Source organism: Parus major, chromosome Z (assembly GCF_001522545.3).
Source record: "Parus major isolate Abel chromosome Z, Parus_major1.1, whole genome shotgun sequence".
NCBI classification, from domain to species: domain Eukaryota; kingdom Metazoa; phylum Chordata; class Aves; order Passeriformes; family Paridae; genus Parus; species Parus major.
The window spans coordinates 72,972,929-72,988,985 of record NC_031799.1 but is presented as its reverse complement, the minus strand read 5'-3'; the positions used below and the strand labels follow the sequence as shown (position 1 = coordinate 72,988,985).

The following is a 16,057-nucleotide window of genomic DNA, read 5'->3' as shown; positions in this document are numbered from 1 at the left end:
TGACTTTGAAGATTAGACACAGAACATAGTATCAGATACTGTCAATGGTAAGGACTGCTGTCCAAGATATGTCAAGGTACAAAAGATTTGCTGAATTATGTATGGTGCCATGTTGACACAAGCTAAGGCAAAATTTAGGAGATAATTACTAAACAAATTACTGTTGTTTGCTAATCTAACACAGTCAAATCTGATCAACAAAAGAACATGTCTTACAGGAAAAGTTCCAGGTTGGGAATAAAAAAAAATCATTAAGTATGTGCCTTGAGCAAGGGCCTCTGGTGCTACTGCTTTCTAAGGTGTACTGGTGATTTCACAAAACACTTTTTTACTAAATTTATACGAACTTACAAAGCTTGGAAAAGCATTGGAATATTTCTGAATCTGCTCTGCAGACTATTAGGTGGCTTTTCTGGGGAGGGGTGTCCTCCATCAGAGCAGACGTAAGCACAGATTGTGAAATAAAGAGAAAAAAAGGGAGACTGATCTGATGTGACTTTTAAGGGTGCAGAGACTGAGAACTTTTGTGCCCTTGATCTAGACATCAGCCAAATTTCTTGCTATCTTGGGACAGAAAAATTATTGCAACCAGAGGAAGAGTGAGGCTATATATCCTATCACAGGCTGCATTTGTTGTTTCTGTTTTTGTTGTTTGTTGTGTTGTTGTTTTTTTTAATAAATTAAGCAAATGATTATGAAAGGGATTGTTTGTTTACAGGTCTACAAAGGGGTCTTAGAGGCCACCCTTTTCAGCACAGAAGCTGGACAGGAAAGAGAAAGCCTGGGGCTTTCCAAACGCAGCCAGCTGTGTCAGGCTTGGGGTAAAACCTCACAAAATCCTGGGGAGAGATTTGTGCTGGCTGAGCCAAGCAGGGAAGCAACAGACTCTGTTGTGGAGGCTTATATTAAATTACTCCAGCTGAGAAAATGAACTTTAATTTTCAGAGTCCAGCATGCAGCAGCCACAGATCAGGAGATGGGGCAGAAATGTTAATTTCTCTGAAAGCTGACATGGAAGATAATTGTTTTAGGAAGCAGGAGTGAGGAAACCAGCTGAAGCATTCCTGTGTGTCTTGGAAATACACCTTCTTGAGTAATGTTTTGTGATCTCCTGAAAGCAGTATTAGAGAGAAGCTTTTTTTTCCCTGTGCCTTGGTTAAAGAATTCTATAGATGAAAAACGTGCCTTATATTTTCTAATTTTTTAATTGTCTGTTGCAGGGATTTGTTTTATTAACCCTGACTATCTTAAAACCAGATGCTTTTTTTTTTCCTTTTAAGTAAAGAGGTAGAGGAGGAATTTTTTACTACATAGTCTTAATATGAGGTACATGTTTTGAATTTGATACTTCTGACGGTGCAAGATAAATAAGGACATTTGTAGCACTGAAAGAAAGTGCTGTGTCAGGTTCTTTATCTAAAACTGCACTGGGACAGGTGGTTGGAGCTGTGGAGAGGTGAATCCTGTGCTCAAAGGCTGTTTTTTTGGTTTTTTATGCTCATGTACCTGCATTGTTTCAGGGCCATTGTGTTTGCTCACTGTTGTGTTTCAGATACTGATGTGCAGCTGCAGCTGGGAGCCAGAAACATGAAGGTGAAGTGCTCCCCAACATAAACAGAGACTTGTTTTAAAAATATTTATCCCTTCTCTGCTGTTTCTGTGCTCTGCTCCCCACTTTTTATGTCGTCATTAATTTACCTGGGAAGGCAACAATTTACATCCTTAACATGCACCCTGAGACCTCTGTGGTGCTTCACATCTTTGCTTTGTTGTAATTCGCGTTTTAAGATCTCAAACTTGTGTCTGACTGGTTCAGTGCCAAAGCAATTTCGTGCTGTATTTTACTAATGAGCACTTAATTGCCCTCTCAGCTGAAGTCCCAGTGGCATTTTTGCTCTGGCGTGCCCCTGCTGTGCCCTCATCTCAGCCTGCAGGTTTCTTTTCACTCCCGTGCAAGCATTCTTTAGGAACTGTAAAGGAGCACTAATACTAAAAAGCTTTTTCCTGGAGTAGACCCCCTGCTTGGCATCAAGTGTCTTGGGTAAGGGTTAAATTTTTGAGTAGGGTTTTGTTGTTTTGGGTTTTTGTTTATTTTTTGCCCAGTACATAGTAAGAACAAAAAAAAAACACAAAGAAACCCACCCACCCACACAAAGAAAACCAGCCCAAAAAACCACCAAACAAACAAAATTCCCCCCCAGCCCCCCCCCCCCCAAAAAAAACCCCAAAAAACCCCAAATGAATGAAAGAGTGAAGGAGTCATGAAAGTTGCTTAGAAAAAGCAGTGAGCTGATGAGTCTTGAGAAGCTTTCTTTTTTTCTCATGTACACAGCTTGTGATGTTAAAAGTACAAGTGACTTTGTGCCCTTTTTCCTTTCCAAATGTGGTTTATAGACATGGTGCTGACTGAGCACAAACCAGAAGATTTGTAAGTGCTGGCTGAGGGTGCAGAGTGAGTGACTTCTGAATTTTTGGTTGAACTGTGTCCTTACTTATTTTATCTATTTTTTTATCGTTGTTGTTTTTGTTGTTTTGGGTTTTTTTTTTTTGTTGTTTTGTTTTGTTTTAACAAATCTGGTTGTTTGCTCAGAGCTTGGTGGGGCAATGGGATTTTTGCTAAAATACTGTCCCATGTCATGATAGGGACTGGTGTTTCTTCCCTGCTTTGGTTTGTCAAATGTAGATTATCACCAAGCCTGAGCTGAACCTGTGCCCATGTGTGGAAACAGCTGAAATTGGTGCTCAGTATGTGTCTTTTTGCCTTATCTTCAAGCTCAGCCTAATCCATCAGAAGAGTAATTAATGTTCAATGCCAAGTAATAAACATAGCTGGATAAAGAGCTGCAAAATTGAAATTTAGCCGCATTGAAAGTGAATGTCTCAGTTCCTTGTGAATGTCTTGTGAATTATTTTTCTGTGAGGGTCAGGCAAAGCAAAATGAATTACAATTTTTAAATTAATAAATTTAAGCTGTGTGAGCTCTTTGTTTTCAGGGAGTTTAGTGTTGCATTTTCAAATAGATAAATAGCAGATGGAAAGAAAAAAAACATAATAAAACTTTGGTTAAGTGAAGACTGGGTAATGCAGGAATTTTCTTCAAAGAAAATGCCTGAGGAAACTGTTTAGTAAGATAAAGCAATTTGGAGCCTGGGCCTATTTTTTATTATTAATTTGACAGGGACGGGAAATTAAAATAATCCATCTCTTTGAAAAGTCTTGGATGTAGAGGTGGGAGGAGAGAAAGATATGTAAGCCTTCATATTTATACCTGCCCTTGTCCCACTGAAGTGGCAACATTTGGTGAAACTTGTTTTTCCAGGTTACTGGGCTCAATTTTTCAAAACTCCTCAGAAAATCCTACATACAGAATTAAATCCATTCATATCTACCTGACACTGATTTCTTTGTTTCATTTATCTTCATTTCAGACAGGGTGCTGTTGCCTATGGATCTCTTGTGGATTTGACAGTATTGAATTTATTTGACTTAAATATTTAAAAAGAAAAAAAGAAGGGGAAAAAAGGAAAAAAAAAAGGGTTTTAGTGGAATCCATTGCCCAGTTACTTAAGTCAGACATTTAGAGAAACACATCAGATTGAGTGTAATTGTAATAGGTCTGTGTGGGGACTAAGAAGTAGAAAACAAAGGAAATCTGTGTGACAGATTTGTGTTGAATATCCTGATAATATTTAATCCTAAAGAAAGCAGTGTTTTGGAAAACAGATGATACCTCAGCCAGACTACATTGTTATCCAAATATACATCAAAAAGACATATGTATTGGGGTATTTTTGGATGGACAAAAGGCGATTAAAACATGCTGGTTTTTTTTGTCCTTCCCCCAAAATTGCCTCAGCTTTACTATCCTCAAATGGATGATACTACAATACTTAAAACTGCATAGATGCTTTTAAAAATACAACTAAGAGACTTGGAATTCCCAAATCTTTGTTCTTACTGACTGTATACATTGGGCTCAAAGGTTGTGTCTGGCACAACTTCCTTTTTCTGTTTTTCATCTGCAAAACATACAGCATTTTAGCATTGCCTTTTCAGAGAAACTGTGTGGAAAATGAGATATATTTAGAATGTGTGTAATTTTAAAAAAAAAAAAAATTGAGGAGGAAGTGAATTATTTTTCTTAATAAATATCCTGTGGTCTTCAAGCGAAGGCACTGTGCCACCACTGGCTTTGGTAGGACCTTGAAAAGCCAGGGTGTCCTGCTGCCAAGTTAGAGTTAAAAAGCATTTGTTGGGACTTGCATCTTCCAGAAGCAGCAGAGAAAGGGAGTCTGGGTCTCTGAGACACGCCTTGCTGACTTTTCATCCCAGATCTGTCCTCTGGAGGCTGGGCTGATTGCTGCCTTTGATCTTTGCTCCCTTCCACACACATTTTTAATAGATTCACTACTAAAACCCACTTTTTCATCAGGAAACATGACAGTTGCATGTCTTATTTTTATTTTTTTGCAGGTTTATAATATTCAGTTAGTGTAACCTGGCTTATCCGTGCATCTTGGAAAGTGAGGATTTTGACAGCGTGACTGTTAGTTTTGGGAAAAGTTGTTAGAAAAAGGGTGAGAAAGAAGGGTCTGCCCTTTTTATAAATCTGTCTGCATACTCTCTTACTTGCTAGTATATACTAGTATAATTGCCCACTTTGGTGTTTATTTTAATACACTGAAGGCCTTTTTTTTTAACCTTATTATAGCTTAATGTAGATGGCTGTAAGTGAGCTTGGCAAGGCTGGATGCCTGCAGTGGGTAGTGGGTTAGGGCTGAGACTTCAAGGGGATGAAAGACACCAGGGTGGGCTTTGCCTCCAGGCTACAATTAAGATCAAGGCTTGTTAGTAAGATTCCTACTATAAAGGTTGTTGACTGTCTGCTTCCTTCTGTTTCTCCTCATTTTTCAGCTGGTGACTGTAGTAAATAAGCCTGACAAGAGGTTGTTCCTTATCGTGGATTCCAGATCTTCTGTGGCAAATCTTCCATATCCTATTGTCCCGTGGAGCCTGACAAGCTCAGAACTAATTTGTTTTTGGTTTTTTGGTTTGGGGTTTCTTTTTTTTTTTTTTTTTTGGTGGGGGGGTGGGACACACAATTGCAGGAAAAGCCATGTGCATGTTTCCAATCGTTCTGTGGCTGCCACGGAGCAGTGGGAAGGCAGCAGTGCAAATGTGAGCCATGTGAGCCTCGGCTCTGCAGTTGGGCCCAACATCTCCTGATCAAATGTTGCCATGGAGCACTGAACTTCTTAAATAGCCCACTTACCCCTCTGCACAAAGCTAGAAAATCTTTCAGTCTCTTCTTCATGTCCTCGTGCTAATTTTTGGTTTGTTTCTTTTATCTCCAAGACAAAGCTGCAAGATTGGCAAAAATTGTAACCCGAGTGCTTTTAATACAGAGCGAAGTTAAACAAAAGAGCGACTGAATATTATTTAGAATGCATGTAACACAAAAATGATTTAGCCCCCTAAATTGCATTAGGGAACAAAGCTCTTTCTAATTTTTTTCTCTTCTGTGGCTTTCAGATTTTTCTGTAAGTTCCACATGAAGGTTGTTATTGAATCGTTCTTCAGTATCAAATGAGTATTGTTGCCAGAGGAGTGGGAGGATTATTGTGAGATGGGACAGGAAAGATGCTGTGTGATTTGTCTTCATGTTCGTTGGCCCAGTCATGTTCTTCCAAAAAGAAATGAGAAGAGAGAAAGTCCCTGTTGGATCAGTAGTAGTTCTGAGATTAATGGAGTGAGAGCTGAGGTTTTTGTCAGGTATTTTAATGTTCTTACTCCTGAAGTATTGGAGTTAATGGAATTTTAAATTAACACGAGAGAATATCAATTTGTATGAGATATATCACTGGAAATATGCATAAATATAGGCATTATCTTATTTCCTTCTGTTAGAAAATGTGGTAATAGCTAGTTTTAATCTTTAAAAGCAATCTTGAGCTTTTCTTGACTGGTTTAAATCTCCAATTATCCACTTACAAGTACATGTAGCATCTCCTGAATAGTGCCTCTTGTCTGATTATGAATTTACTATTAACTTTTTTCTGATGATTAGGTTATGATCTGTAGTTTGGGCAGTGTCAGAAGGGACCGAACTCTAGACTTCAATAGCAGTGTGTGGTCTTCTATTCTGAACTCCCCGTGGATAGCTCCCATTTTTCCTCAGCAAGAAAGCACTTACGTTAATTGCCTCATTTCAAAGACATAGTAGCTCTTTCTGGGCTCTAAGTAGCCTTCCAAGCATAGCTGACGAGGTTTGGGACACCTGCAGCCCGACCAATTTGGGGTAGGGAAAAAAAAAAAAAAAAAAAAGCCATTAGTCTGCATGGAAGAAAAAAAAAAAAGTCGAAGTGCTGAAGTTTAGAATATTATCAATGATGCTGTGTTGGAGCAGCCTGAAAGATTTGGCTTTTGGTCTATGCCTGGTGCTATCCAAAACAACATATAAAATTCTTTGTGGGCCCATTTTAAGAATGTCTTGTTCATTCAGAGGGGCCCTGTGTGCGCTGTTTGTTCCGAGGGCAGAGGCACCAGCCAACAGCCGATTCCTCCGCAGAGGGAAGCATTGCCTAATGGTGAGCACAGGAGCCAAAGACCGCGGGGACAAAGTGCTAAAGATAAACAGCTCAATCCCCGACTGTTCAAAGGCCTCAATAAAGCCTCTGATTTACACTTTTGGGGTGGGACTCTGCTGTCCCCACCTGCAGGCCGGCCCCGGGCGTGAGGAGGTGCTGGTGTGTGTGACCCCCCCTCAGGGCCCCTCAGGGATGAAACACCGCCTTTCCGTGGCAAAAAGCTTCTCTGCAGATTAGCTTTCTCCTCACCGGGGAAGGAAGAAACAACCCAACTCATTTTGTGGAGGTGCTGAACGGGAAGAGCCCACAGGGGCTGAATGGCACCTGAGGGTGCTCCCCTGGTCTGATGGACTCGGGGGTTTTTTAGGCTGCCGTAATGAGCTGGTTCCAGTAATTTGGTAAAAATACGGACTCCTTTTACGCACTGGTTTTGTTTTGCTCCAACAGGCTTCAGCAGCAGCTGGACTGTTAAATAGTAACACTTCCAAAATTGAGGGGGATGTTTTAACCTTTCTGAGCATTAACACAGTTTTCACCTTTCCACCCCAAACATGAAAGTGAAAATAACTCTCAAGGTTTCACTTCACCTTCATATTTGTGCCTTTCTTTCATAATGAATTTTTTTCCTGGCAGAAGTACTTGATCTGTGAGGGGTCACATAAGTTTGGCACATTGGAAGCTGATGGAGTTATGAATTTAGTGAGCAAGTGGGTGCATTGGGGCAGGTTAGTTATGGGGAAATTGTTTTATTTCGCCTCTTGAAATACAGAACAATACATCTTATTTTGGAAATACAGTGCTGTACATCTGTTATTAAGATTTGCCTTTCGAGTGAATAAAATGCATGCAGTCATCTTATAGTGAATGTATAAAGGATATGGCCTCATTTATTGTCTGCATTTTTAATTTCTTGTAAATTTCTTAAATTTCTTGTATCAATTAAATCTTTAATTTCTGTTAAGTAAGTTGGGAACTCATTTGGTATTTTTTGCTGTATTCATGCGGCTGTTTGTGGTTCATCCATTTACTGAACACTGCACTCAACTCTGTGACAAGAGTTGTGTTCTCAGGACATAAAAGGGATAAGGGGAAAAGCAATTTGGATTTTTAGTTTGTTGTTGTAATTGTTTTGTTTTGAAAAAAGCAGTAAGGTACACCATTTCTGTTTGCAGTGATGTTTTTATGCGCTGTGTAGGTCAGGCTAATTTTCGTGAAGGAGGTTTTTTCCTCCTCTTGAGGAGAAGTGTATAATAGGCATTGTGTACAGCCAGGAGTCCTTGAGCTTTTGCTGATGGCTTGGAGCAGTTGAGTGGCTGGAGATGGAGTCAGGCTGAGCTCTGCTTTGAGAGGCAGCTCCTGAGCACGCAGTAATAACTAATACACTCCTTTCAAAAGGTCAGCGAGCACTGTGGAGGAGATGAAAGCTGGGAGAAAAGGTGTCTTCATTCTGTGCTTGCTTGGAAAGTGCTTTTTTTCAAACATGGACAATAAAATGTGGTAAAGCAGGAAAACCCTATTTTGTGTTTGTTTCGAAGTTCAGGGTATTATTCTTGGTTGTTTCTCCTCATTCTCTTGAGGTTGTGTTTCACCACAGGGGTACTAAGAGTGTTGTCTAAACAGAACTTTTCATTTCTAGCTGTGCTGTATCGCTGGAACAAAATACTGATGTGTGCACAGGAAGCCAGTATCACTGTATTGAATGAATTTAGTCTCAGGCCTCAGAGACCTTGTTAGTGCATCTTTAAATGAATAAACAGGCTTCTTTCCTCTGCTACTCTTGACCTCACTTTTTCTGACTGAGGACTGCCTGACACTTCATTCTATAAATAGAAAATCTAATTCTCTTGCTTTGTTTTTTGTTATAAACAGTCTGTGTTGATAAGAAAGCCTCTAGTGCAGGTGTTTTTCACTGAATGCTGCTCTAATTTGTGATAAAAATCACATAAAACAAGCAAAACCTTCCTGTTGAACTACACATATTTGCATCAGTACCCTGTGTGCTGTCTGTCAGGGTTGTCTGATACTGTTTTATAGTCTTTAATTGAAATATTTTAAAACCTTTGTCTTTCAGAGAGGACTGCTGTGAAAAATATTCCATGAGAAATTGTATTTTTCCATAATTAACAAGAAGCAAAAGGGATTCTGGCAGGCAAAGGAGAGTACATGCATGTGTGCTTGAGCATGCATTGCTTGTTTCCTGCCCCATGCTCATCAGTGACCCATGGCCAGGCAGTTAGTGCCCCACAGATCTTGAAAATGCCTTTATTTCTGGAGTCACTAATGGCAAAGGCATTGTCCCAGCTGTCCACCCCCAAATATTTAACGTTTTTGTTCTTGCTTACAGGTGCACAGATACACTGCAGATTTTCTGAAATGGCCATCTGATTAGTGATGGAAAGCTCAGATTAATTTTTCAGATTATGTTCTGGTAACTTTTTAGTTTCTGTTGCATTTTCAGGAAATAGAAAGTTGGAGTGTGACATCTGTAATAGTAAAAACGGTGGTGGTTTAGAGATGTAAATACTAAAGTTTTATGCTTGAAAACCAAAGCTTAAATTCATACGTTCTGTGCTTGTCTGGGCAAGGGAGAGGCATTTTGAAATGCTGAGTGCACAGTTGAGTAAGGGTCAGGAACAGCTCGGTCAACTGCAGCTAAAGCTGCTCCTCCTAACCTGAAAGTGACTATTTTTGGGGAAACCAAGGTAGTAAATAAATCTCTATCTAGATTTGTTTCTCAATGTCCAGGAGCAAAGAAAGAGCTTCCTTCTACTCCTGCTTGGAGAAGAGAGTCCCCTCAGGGCCTGAGCTCATCCTGGTCGTGATAATTTACTGCTGCACTTTAGATGGAAACCTTGATAGAGCATTTAATCCCTGCCCAAGAACCATTGTACTCAGTGTATGTAGTTTAAATGCCTCATCTGGGTTTTTCCTCCTTTTACATGCTACTTTTAGTCTGTGGGTGAACATGTTGCCTTTTCTCAGTCACTTCCCTTAAGTTGTGTATAAATACATGGGATCCTTGAGAAGGTCTTAGGTCAGGCAGAGGTTGCCAAGTTGCTTTGCCATGGAGCAAAAATATTCACTGTAACATCATATATTTTGTTCTCTGCAGAATCCCGTGCTTAAAATATTTCCTTTGGGTTTCTGGCATTTGCTACACCCTCTGCTTTGCTGTGAAGCTTAGTAGCAGCTTTCACGTGGCAGTCTTCCAGATGAATATTGATTATTTCAAATTATGTTAAATGTTCTGTACTTTGGGTGATAGCAGACTGTGAGTTAAAAACAGAGCCATGGGGAAGAGCTTGGGTATAGTAATTTCCTGTCCCCCAGCTTCCTGACAGCTTCTCAATTTGAGACTATTCAAGTACATTTAATTGTTGGCACTGAAACCTTATTTATTATAATCCAGTTTCCTGTTTGCAAGTATCACCAGTTCTCTGACAAACTGAATTTGGGGAGGAAAGTAGAATAAAATTACAAGTGTGCTTGTATGTGTATATTCCCCACATATACAACCCCCAAGCTAGTTACATAAAGTTGTTAAGCACCCCAGTGGTTATAACAAGATTATCTTACTTTTTAAACAGGTATTGAGAAGATGGAGAAGACTTTGAACAGAATTCATCCAGTTTCTGATCCGGAAGCAACCTATTTTCTACAGGTGTCATGGGAGAAGGATTTAGGCACTGGCTTTGGTTTACTTCTTAGTGATTGTCAGTGTGCCTGGACTGGGACAGGTAACAGAAAGAGAAGTACATTAATTTAAGTTATTACTGCTCAATAATTCATAATAACTTGTGTGGAAATTTCAGGGGTGTGTTTTCCCCAGTGATGGAGGAGGTAGGGGTCATGATCTTCTGGGATGTGACCAGAGAACTCTGAAATTTGGAGAGATTATTGTGTGTCAAAGCTAAAACTAATTCATTCAGCACATGGATATGCAATGTTTTGTTCTTTCTCGAGAATGTATAATTTCTTGGAGTGATGCTGAAGTAACACTTCTGTGTCTTCTCCAGATTCTTGAACAAATGTGAATGCAAGTTCCATTTGCAAGTTGGAGTCCATGGAGACTTCAATTGCAGATGTTTTTCAAAAGTTTTCATGAAATTTTAATAGCCAAAGGTAGCTGTATTTCGTACTGAAGTGAATTTTTGGGAAGGAAAAGGGACAATAAATGATTGTAGGAAAATCTTAGCCTGTGGGATTTTCTTCTCTCTGAAACCTCAGTAAGGGGATGTATCTTTGCATATGTGCATGCTTCTGTCATTCATGCCCAGTCAGAAAAGGTTGGATTTGTGTGTTCCTTGACAAATATCAAATACTTGATCAAAGGCCCTTCTCTTGGTAGCAAAAATATTTCAAAGGGAGGAGAGAATTGTGTATTTTCAGCAAACTGTAGGCAAAACCATTTTCTGGACGCTTTGTCTGAATTACAAGAAGTGTCTATGTATTTCCTTTCTTCCTTCTCCCTGCCCTGTGGGTGTTGTTTCTCCTCAGTTCCTACATAAGCCAAGCTTTCATATAGGTCTGAGATGAGATAAATGTAAATTAAAACCAGCACATAAATTAAATCTGCTTTTCCATATTCCTTTTTAACATTTCAAATACTCCATCGATCAGGGGTCCCTGAACAAAGCAAACTTTGATTTGAACGATTGAGTTCCAATCCTGATTTCCAGTGATGAAAGGTTTTTCTTTCTTGGCTTGACAATAGTAATGTTAAGTTATTTTGAAAATAAGAAAAAGGGTGTTAACACTGACAAATTCTGGTTTTTCTGTTTAAAGGATTTTCTCGTTCTTAGGCAGCTTCAAAATCCCTGTTTTAGAATTCACAAAAAGATGATTCTTGGTTTTTCCCAGTGAAGGCTGTGCCAGTATAGCTGGGAATGTGTAGAAAAAATAGGTAGACACAGTTCTCATTTTGTGGAGTTCCTGCATCTGGTAGAATGGGGGATAATGATTTCCTAAAACAGAAGGGCAGTGAAAACAGGGTGACCTCACTCCATTAAAAAGGAAAGAAAGAAACCCACAACAGTTCAGCCATGAGCGTTGGGTGCTCATCCAAAGGAGAGTTTTTTTCTGCTCTGGAAGAATCTGATCCCTTTCTAAGAAATCTTTATTGAATTTCTTGTTCCTTGAATAATTCATATTCAAATAATTAATAATTCACTGGGGGTTGATGTTCTTGTGCATGAGGCTTTTCTACTGCACTGATCTCTGTTTCATTCAACAAAACATCAGTTTTGGTTACTTTCTAAAGTTATTACATCATTTTTGAGACTGCTTCCATTTTAAATTCAAAAGGGAAAGGGAAAGCAACGGTCAGAATATTCTTGCTGTGGGAAATCCCTTTTGGGTTTCTCATGCTGTGGATTATTTTCCTTGGCAAGACCTACCAGGAAGAGAGTGAGAGCTGCTGATGGAGTTGTCTTTTATGGGTTTTGTATGTTTAATGTGATGATGAAATGTGTTAGGAGTGCTGTTTAAGTCCTGTTTAAGGAGAGAGGGAATACAGTGAATGTTGGAGGGGAGGAGAAGCACAAAAATTTGCAATGTAATCTAGTGTGTTACATTGGTATTGGCTTAAAGACCTATATCTATGAGGATTTATGCGTATTTTCCCAATGATTGATCAGTTCTGCTGGTTTTATATCAAAAAGGAACAAGCAGCATATACAGAAGAAGAACCTACAGTGCTCTATTGCAGTATTTTAGTGTCTTTCTTAGTATTGTTTTCTTGTTATTAAAAATTTATCTTCTCAGTGTTCCAGATTACATCTTTTGTGTTGTAAACTTGCCTTTTTGCCTCTTTGCCTCACTCTGCATGGGATTCCACATTTCTCTCTGTACTGTTTTGGGTAACTTTAGGCAAGTGGAATTGTGGATGAGTAGCAAAAAGGAAATAACCCATTTTCAGACAGGGAAAAAAAGAGGACAGAACTTCTGTAAAGTATTCCTGTATTCCTGTACATTTCCACAAATGAAATGACCAATGTGTGTTCAAGGGAAGAATAATCTCCTAATATTTCCTGGAATTACAGAATGCCTTGGGTTGGAAGGGACCTTGAAAGTCACCTAGTCGGTGTCTGTTTGTATATACATATAAATATATGTGTATATTAAAAAAAAAAATTAAAATTAAAAAATTATATGTGCTCTAAAATATATATAGTAAGTATATATATATAATATGTGTGCTATTTATATATAGTAAATGTATATAAATGTATTTTACATGTATAAATGTGTATTAATTATGCTTTATATGTAATGTATATTGCATATATTTGTTCACACATATATGAATATTTATTCCTCACATAAATATTATTATAATAATTATTATTATAAATAAAAATATTTATTCCTGTCTTTCTGGTAGTGTTTGAAGCAGACATTTCTAGGGAGGCTGCTGACATAGAAATGGACAGAGAAAAATATGTGGAAGAGCTGAGGAAAGCACTGATAGCTGGAGAAGAGTCAGCTGGGAGATACAACTTTGTGATTTCAAGAGATGAGCAGAACAAGGCCTGTCACTTCTCCTATGAAAGAAACCTGAAAGATGGCTCTGTAAGTAGATAAATGTTTAAATTTAACTGTTAAACGATGAGAATGAAATACATTTTTGTATTTTATTATGGTCTTTAAAATCAGACAGATGTGTGATACTCATTCCAGACTGAATGAGTGTTGTGAGCTCTTTCATGGGCCGAGCTAAAAAGAAAGTGGGTGTTTTGGGATGGATGCTGCCCTTTTCATATTGTAGCCTCCTGTGCACTTCTGTTACCCTTGTTTCTTCATCCTCTCTCTGTCCTACTCACCTAAATTAGAAAAAAATAATATTCAGGCAATATAACTTTCAAATGCTCAAACATAGTTTTAGAAATAGCTTTTCTGCTGCTTCAGATATTTTGTAAGCTAAGGCCGAAATTCTTGCGTTAAACTGCAGATGGGAAAGTGGTTCCATTCTGCTTGCTTGGCTGCAAAGGGAAGGACTCTCTTAAAATAGGAAAGAAACCAGTATAATCTGTATCTGTAGACATTCTGGATATTTCAGGTTGTGCTTTGCTGTGTTAAAACCTCTCTGAGGAAAAAAGCTAACTTATGGTTAATCTCCTAGTTTGTACTTTTTTTTTTTCTTTTAATTCTTTTACATGTTTTTTTCTTTGTGCAGTATAGGAAATTTCAGCCCAGTTTGGCTCATGAGGAGCCAAAGTTAGGGCTTGTAAATCTACCTTGTAAGTCTGCATTATAAGTATTTCTGTGAATTTACCCAAGGCCATATTGACCCTAAACCTTGTGAGCTGTTCAATCGTTCACAACGATGTTGCAAGTTTAGGATCAAACTGCCCCACATGTCCTAAATACAGGCCAGGTTAAATACATGCTGTATTTTTTATTAAGTGAAAATATCCTCGTGTTTCTGGGGTCACCTAATACATGTTTCCATCAATTAAGGCTTATGAGAAATTTAATTTGTATGAAAACAACTTTATGTCAGTTTGGGAAAATAATAATCCGGCCAAAGAGACTGAAAGCGCAAATAACTTTGATTCCTATGTATATTTTAAACTTTGGGTGTTGAAAGAATGTTTTTAGGTAAGATAGGATTTCTTGTGTAAAAATACACCTTTTTTTTTTTTTCTCCTTCTGTACTAAACTAATGCCTACAAGTAAAATTGCCAAAGCAATTATGAAGAATTAAATAATAGAATTAGGTACTAGTAATAGATTTCAGGTGTGTAATAGAATATACTGCAAATGTTTTGCAAACTGTCTGTGGAGGTACTTGTAGTCTCTCTTTTAGCATAACATTAGGAAATTACTCTTCCTGGGCTCTGTACATCCAGAAGGCTGATATTCAGCTAAATATAAATTTAGCACAGAGGAAGCCTAGGCAAACTACTCTTCAGCTTAAACATGACTTAAATTCAGTGTTTATCTCTTACCAGTTTAATAACTAGCAGTTTTTTGTAAAAAAAAAATGCAAAAACTTCTGAAATGCGTTGTTACACTTCACATTACAAAATATTTATCAATTAATATAAGTAAAAATTTTGGCAAAATCTTTTCATGAGATTGGTACTTGGGTGGCTGAGACTCAATTTTGTAGTCGTAGAAAATCAATAATATGCCTTGCCTTATTTTTTAGAAATATATGCATGCATATATACACAAATTCAGTTTAGTAAGTATTTTTAATGGGACCTGCCTAGAGCATGATGCTGATCACCAGCAGTCACCTGTGCCCAGTAATTTCCAGAGCTGAGCTCTGTCATTGTTCTCCATCTCACGTGGGACTAGTGACTGGCAAATCTCTGAGCTAGAAACTGATTTATTGTTTTCATGGCTGCACCAAACCATGGCATTTGAAATAGGTTTTACCTCCTTTGCAGCAACTTGCTGAAGCTCTGCTTCCATAAAGCCTAATTATGTGCCAAAACTGTGTTGGGTGGTTTGTAGGAGTGCAAATAAAAGAAGTGGGGTGATGTTAAGCAAAGGAAAATGTAGGTATAATATTGGGAAATGGTTTCTGATATGGAAATTTGTTTTACTGCTCAGGTGTTTTCTGGAGGAAGTGGTGGCAGCTCCGTTGTGCCCCTTGCTTTGAAAGGGACTGGCATGAAAAATGCACTTTAATTATCGGCACTGTAGTACATTTGATGACTTAACAAGGTGTTTGATTCACTTGTTGTTCAGTTAATAATGGACAAATAGGTTCCTTCCATGAACTGATGTCTGGGTGTTTAAAAGGATGTCCATACACCTACTCCTGCTTTGATGGAATAAAACCAAACCTGTATCTGCGTGTAATTTTAAATGTGTTTATAATTGTCAGTGTATAATAATGACATGTATGTGAGGTTTGTTTAATGGATGGATGCTGATGGTTTGTGTTTTGAATGGAAGGAAAACTTCCCCAAGTCATGAAGAATTCCTATCTGATGTACAGGGAGCACAGTGTAACAAGTTTGTTTTGTAGCTGTCTCTAAAGCTTAGAAGTAACAGAATAAGAAAAGGAATTTAACTTAAGGCATGTTCACAGGGGTTTTAGTACTTATTTATTTTGAAATGTTGGTCAGGAGATAACGATGTCTGAGCTGTGGAAGCACTGGTTCTGGCTGTGCCTCAGGATAGGAGATCGTGCCTTTAAAAAGCCTGACGTGTTTGGTGAAAATCCCGACGGGTTCGGTGAAAATCCCGGTGTGTTTTTGTGAGAATTCCAACACGTTCGGTGAAAATCCCGGCGTGCTTGTGATTTACCTCCCTCAGGACAGGTGTCTCTGCCTTTGGGAGCCGTGTTGGGGTGTCTGGGGTGTGGGGAAGGACCCTGGAATAACAATGTCTGGGAATTGTGTGCGGATCCAGCTGCAGCCCCGGATGGGCCACACACACCGAGACCCCGGCGAGGGGCCAGGGAGGCTGGTCCAGCTCAACTGCTGCCACCTAAACAAACACCAGCCACAGAG

At 38.7% G+C, this 16,057-nt stretch overlaps 1 protein-coding gene across 3 annotated transcripts in view; it reads left to right on the top strand.

Annotated features, from left to right (window-relative positions):
- The window catches only part of XRCC4 (X-ray repair cross complementing 4), a 141,729-nt gene that overhangs the window by 4,880 nt on the left and 120,792 nt on the right, over positions 1-16,057 (top strand). The window contains exons 1-3 of one of the 3 annotated variants that reach the window (XM_033511373.1): positions 5,085-9,015; positions 10,175-10,324; positions 12,970-13,157. In XM_033511373.1, coding sequence (XP_033367264.1) covers positions 10,186-10,324; positions 12,970-13,157 — 327 coding nt within the window. In that variant the 5' untranslated portion in view covers positions 5,085-9,015; positions 10,175-10,185. Of the gene's footprint in view, positions 1-5,084; positions 9,016-9,048; positions 9,484-10,174; positions 10,325-12,969; positions 13,158-16,057 lie in introns of those variants that run through there. The other 2 variants (XM_015653554.3, XM_015653555.3) reach the window with 2 other exon arrangements.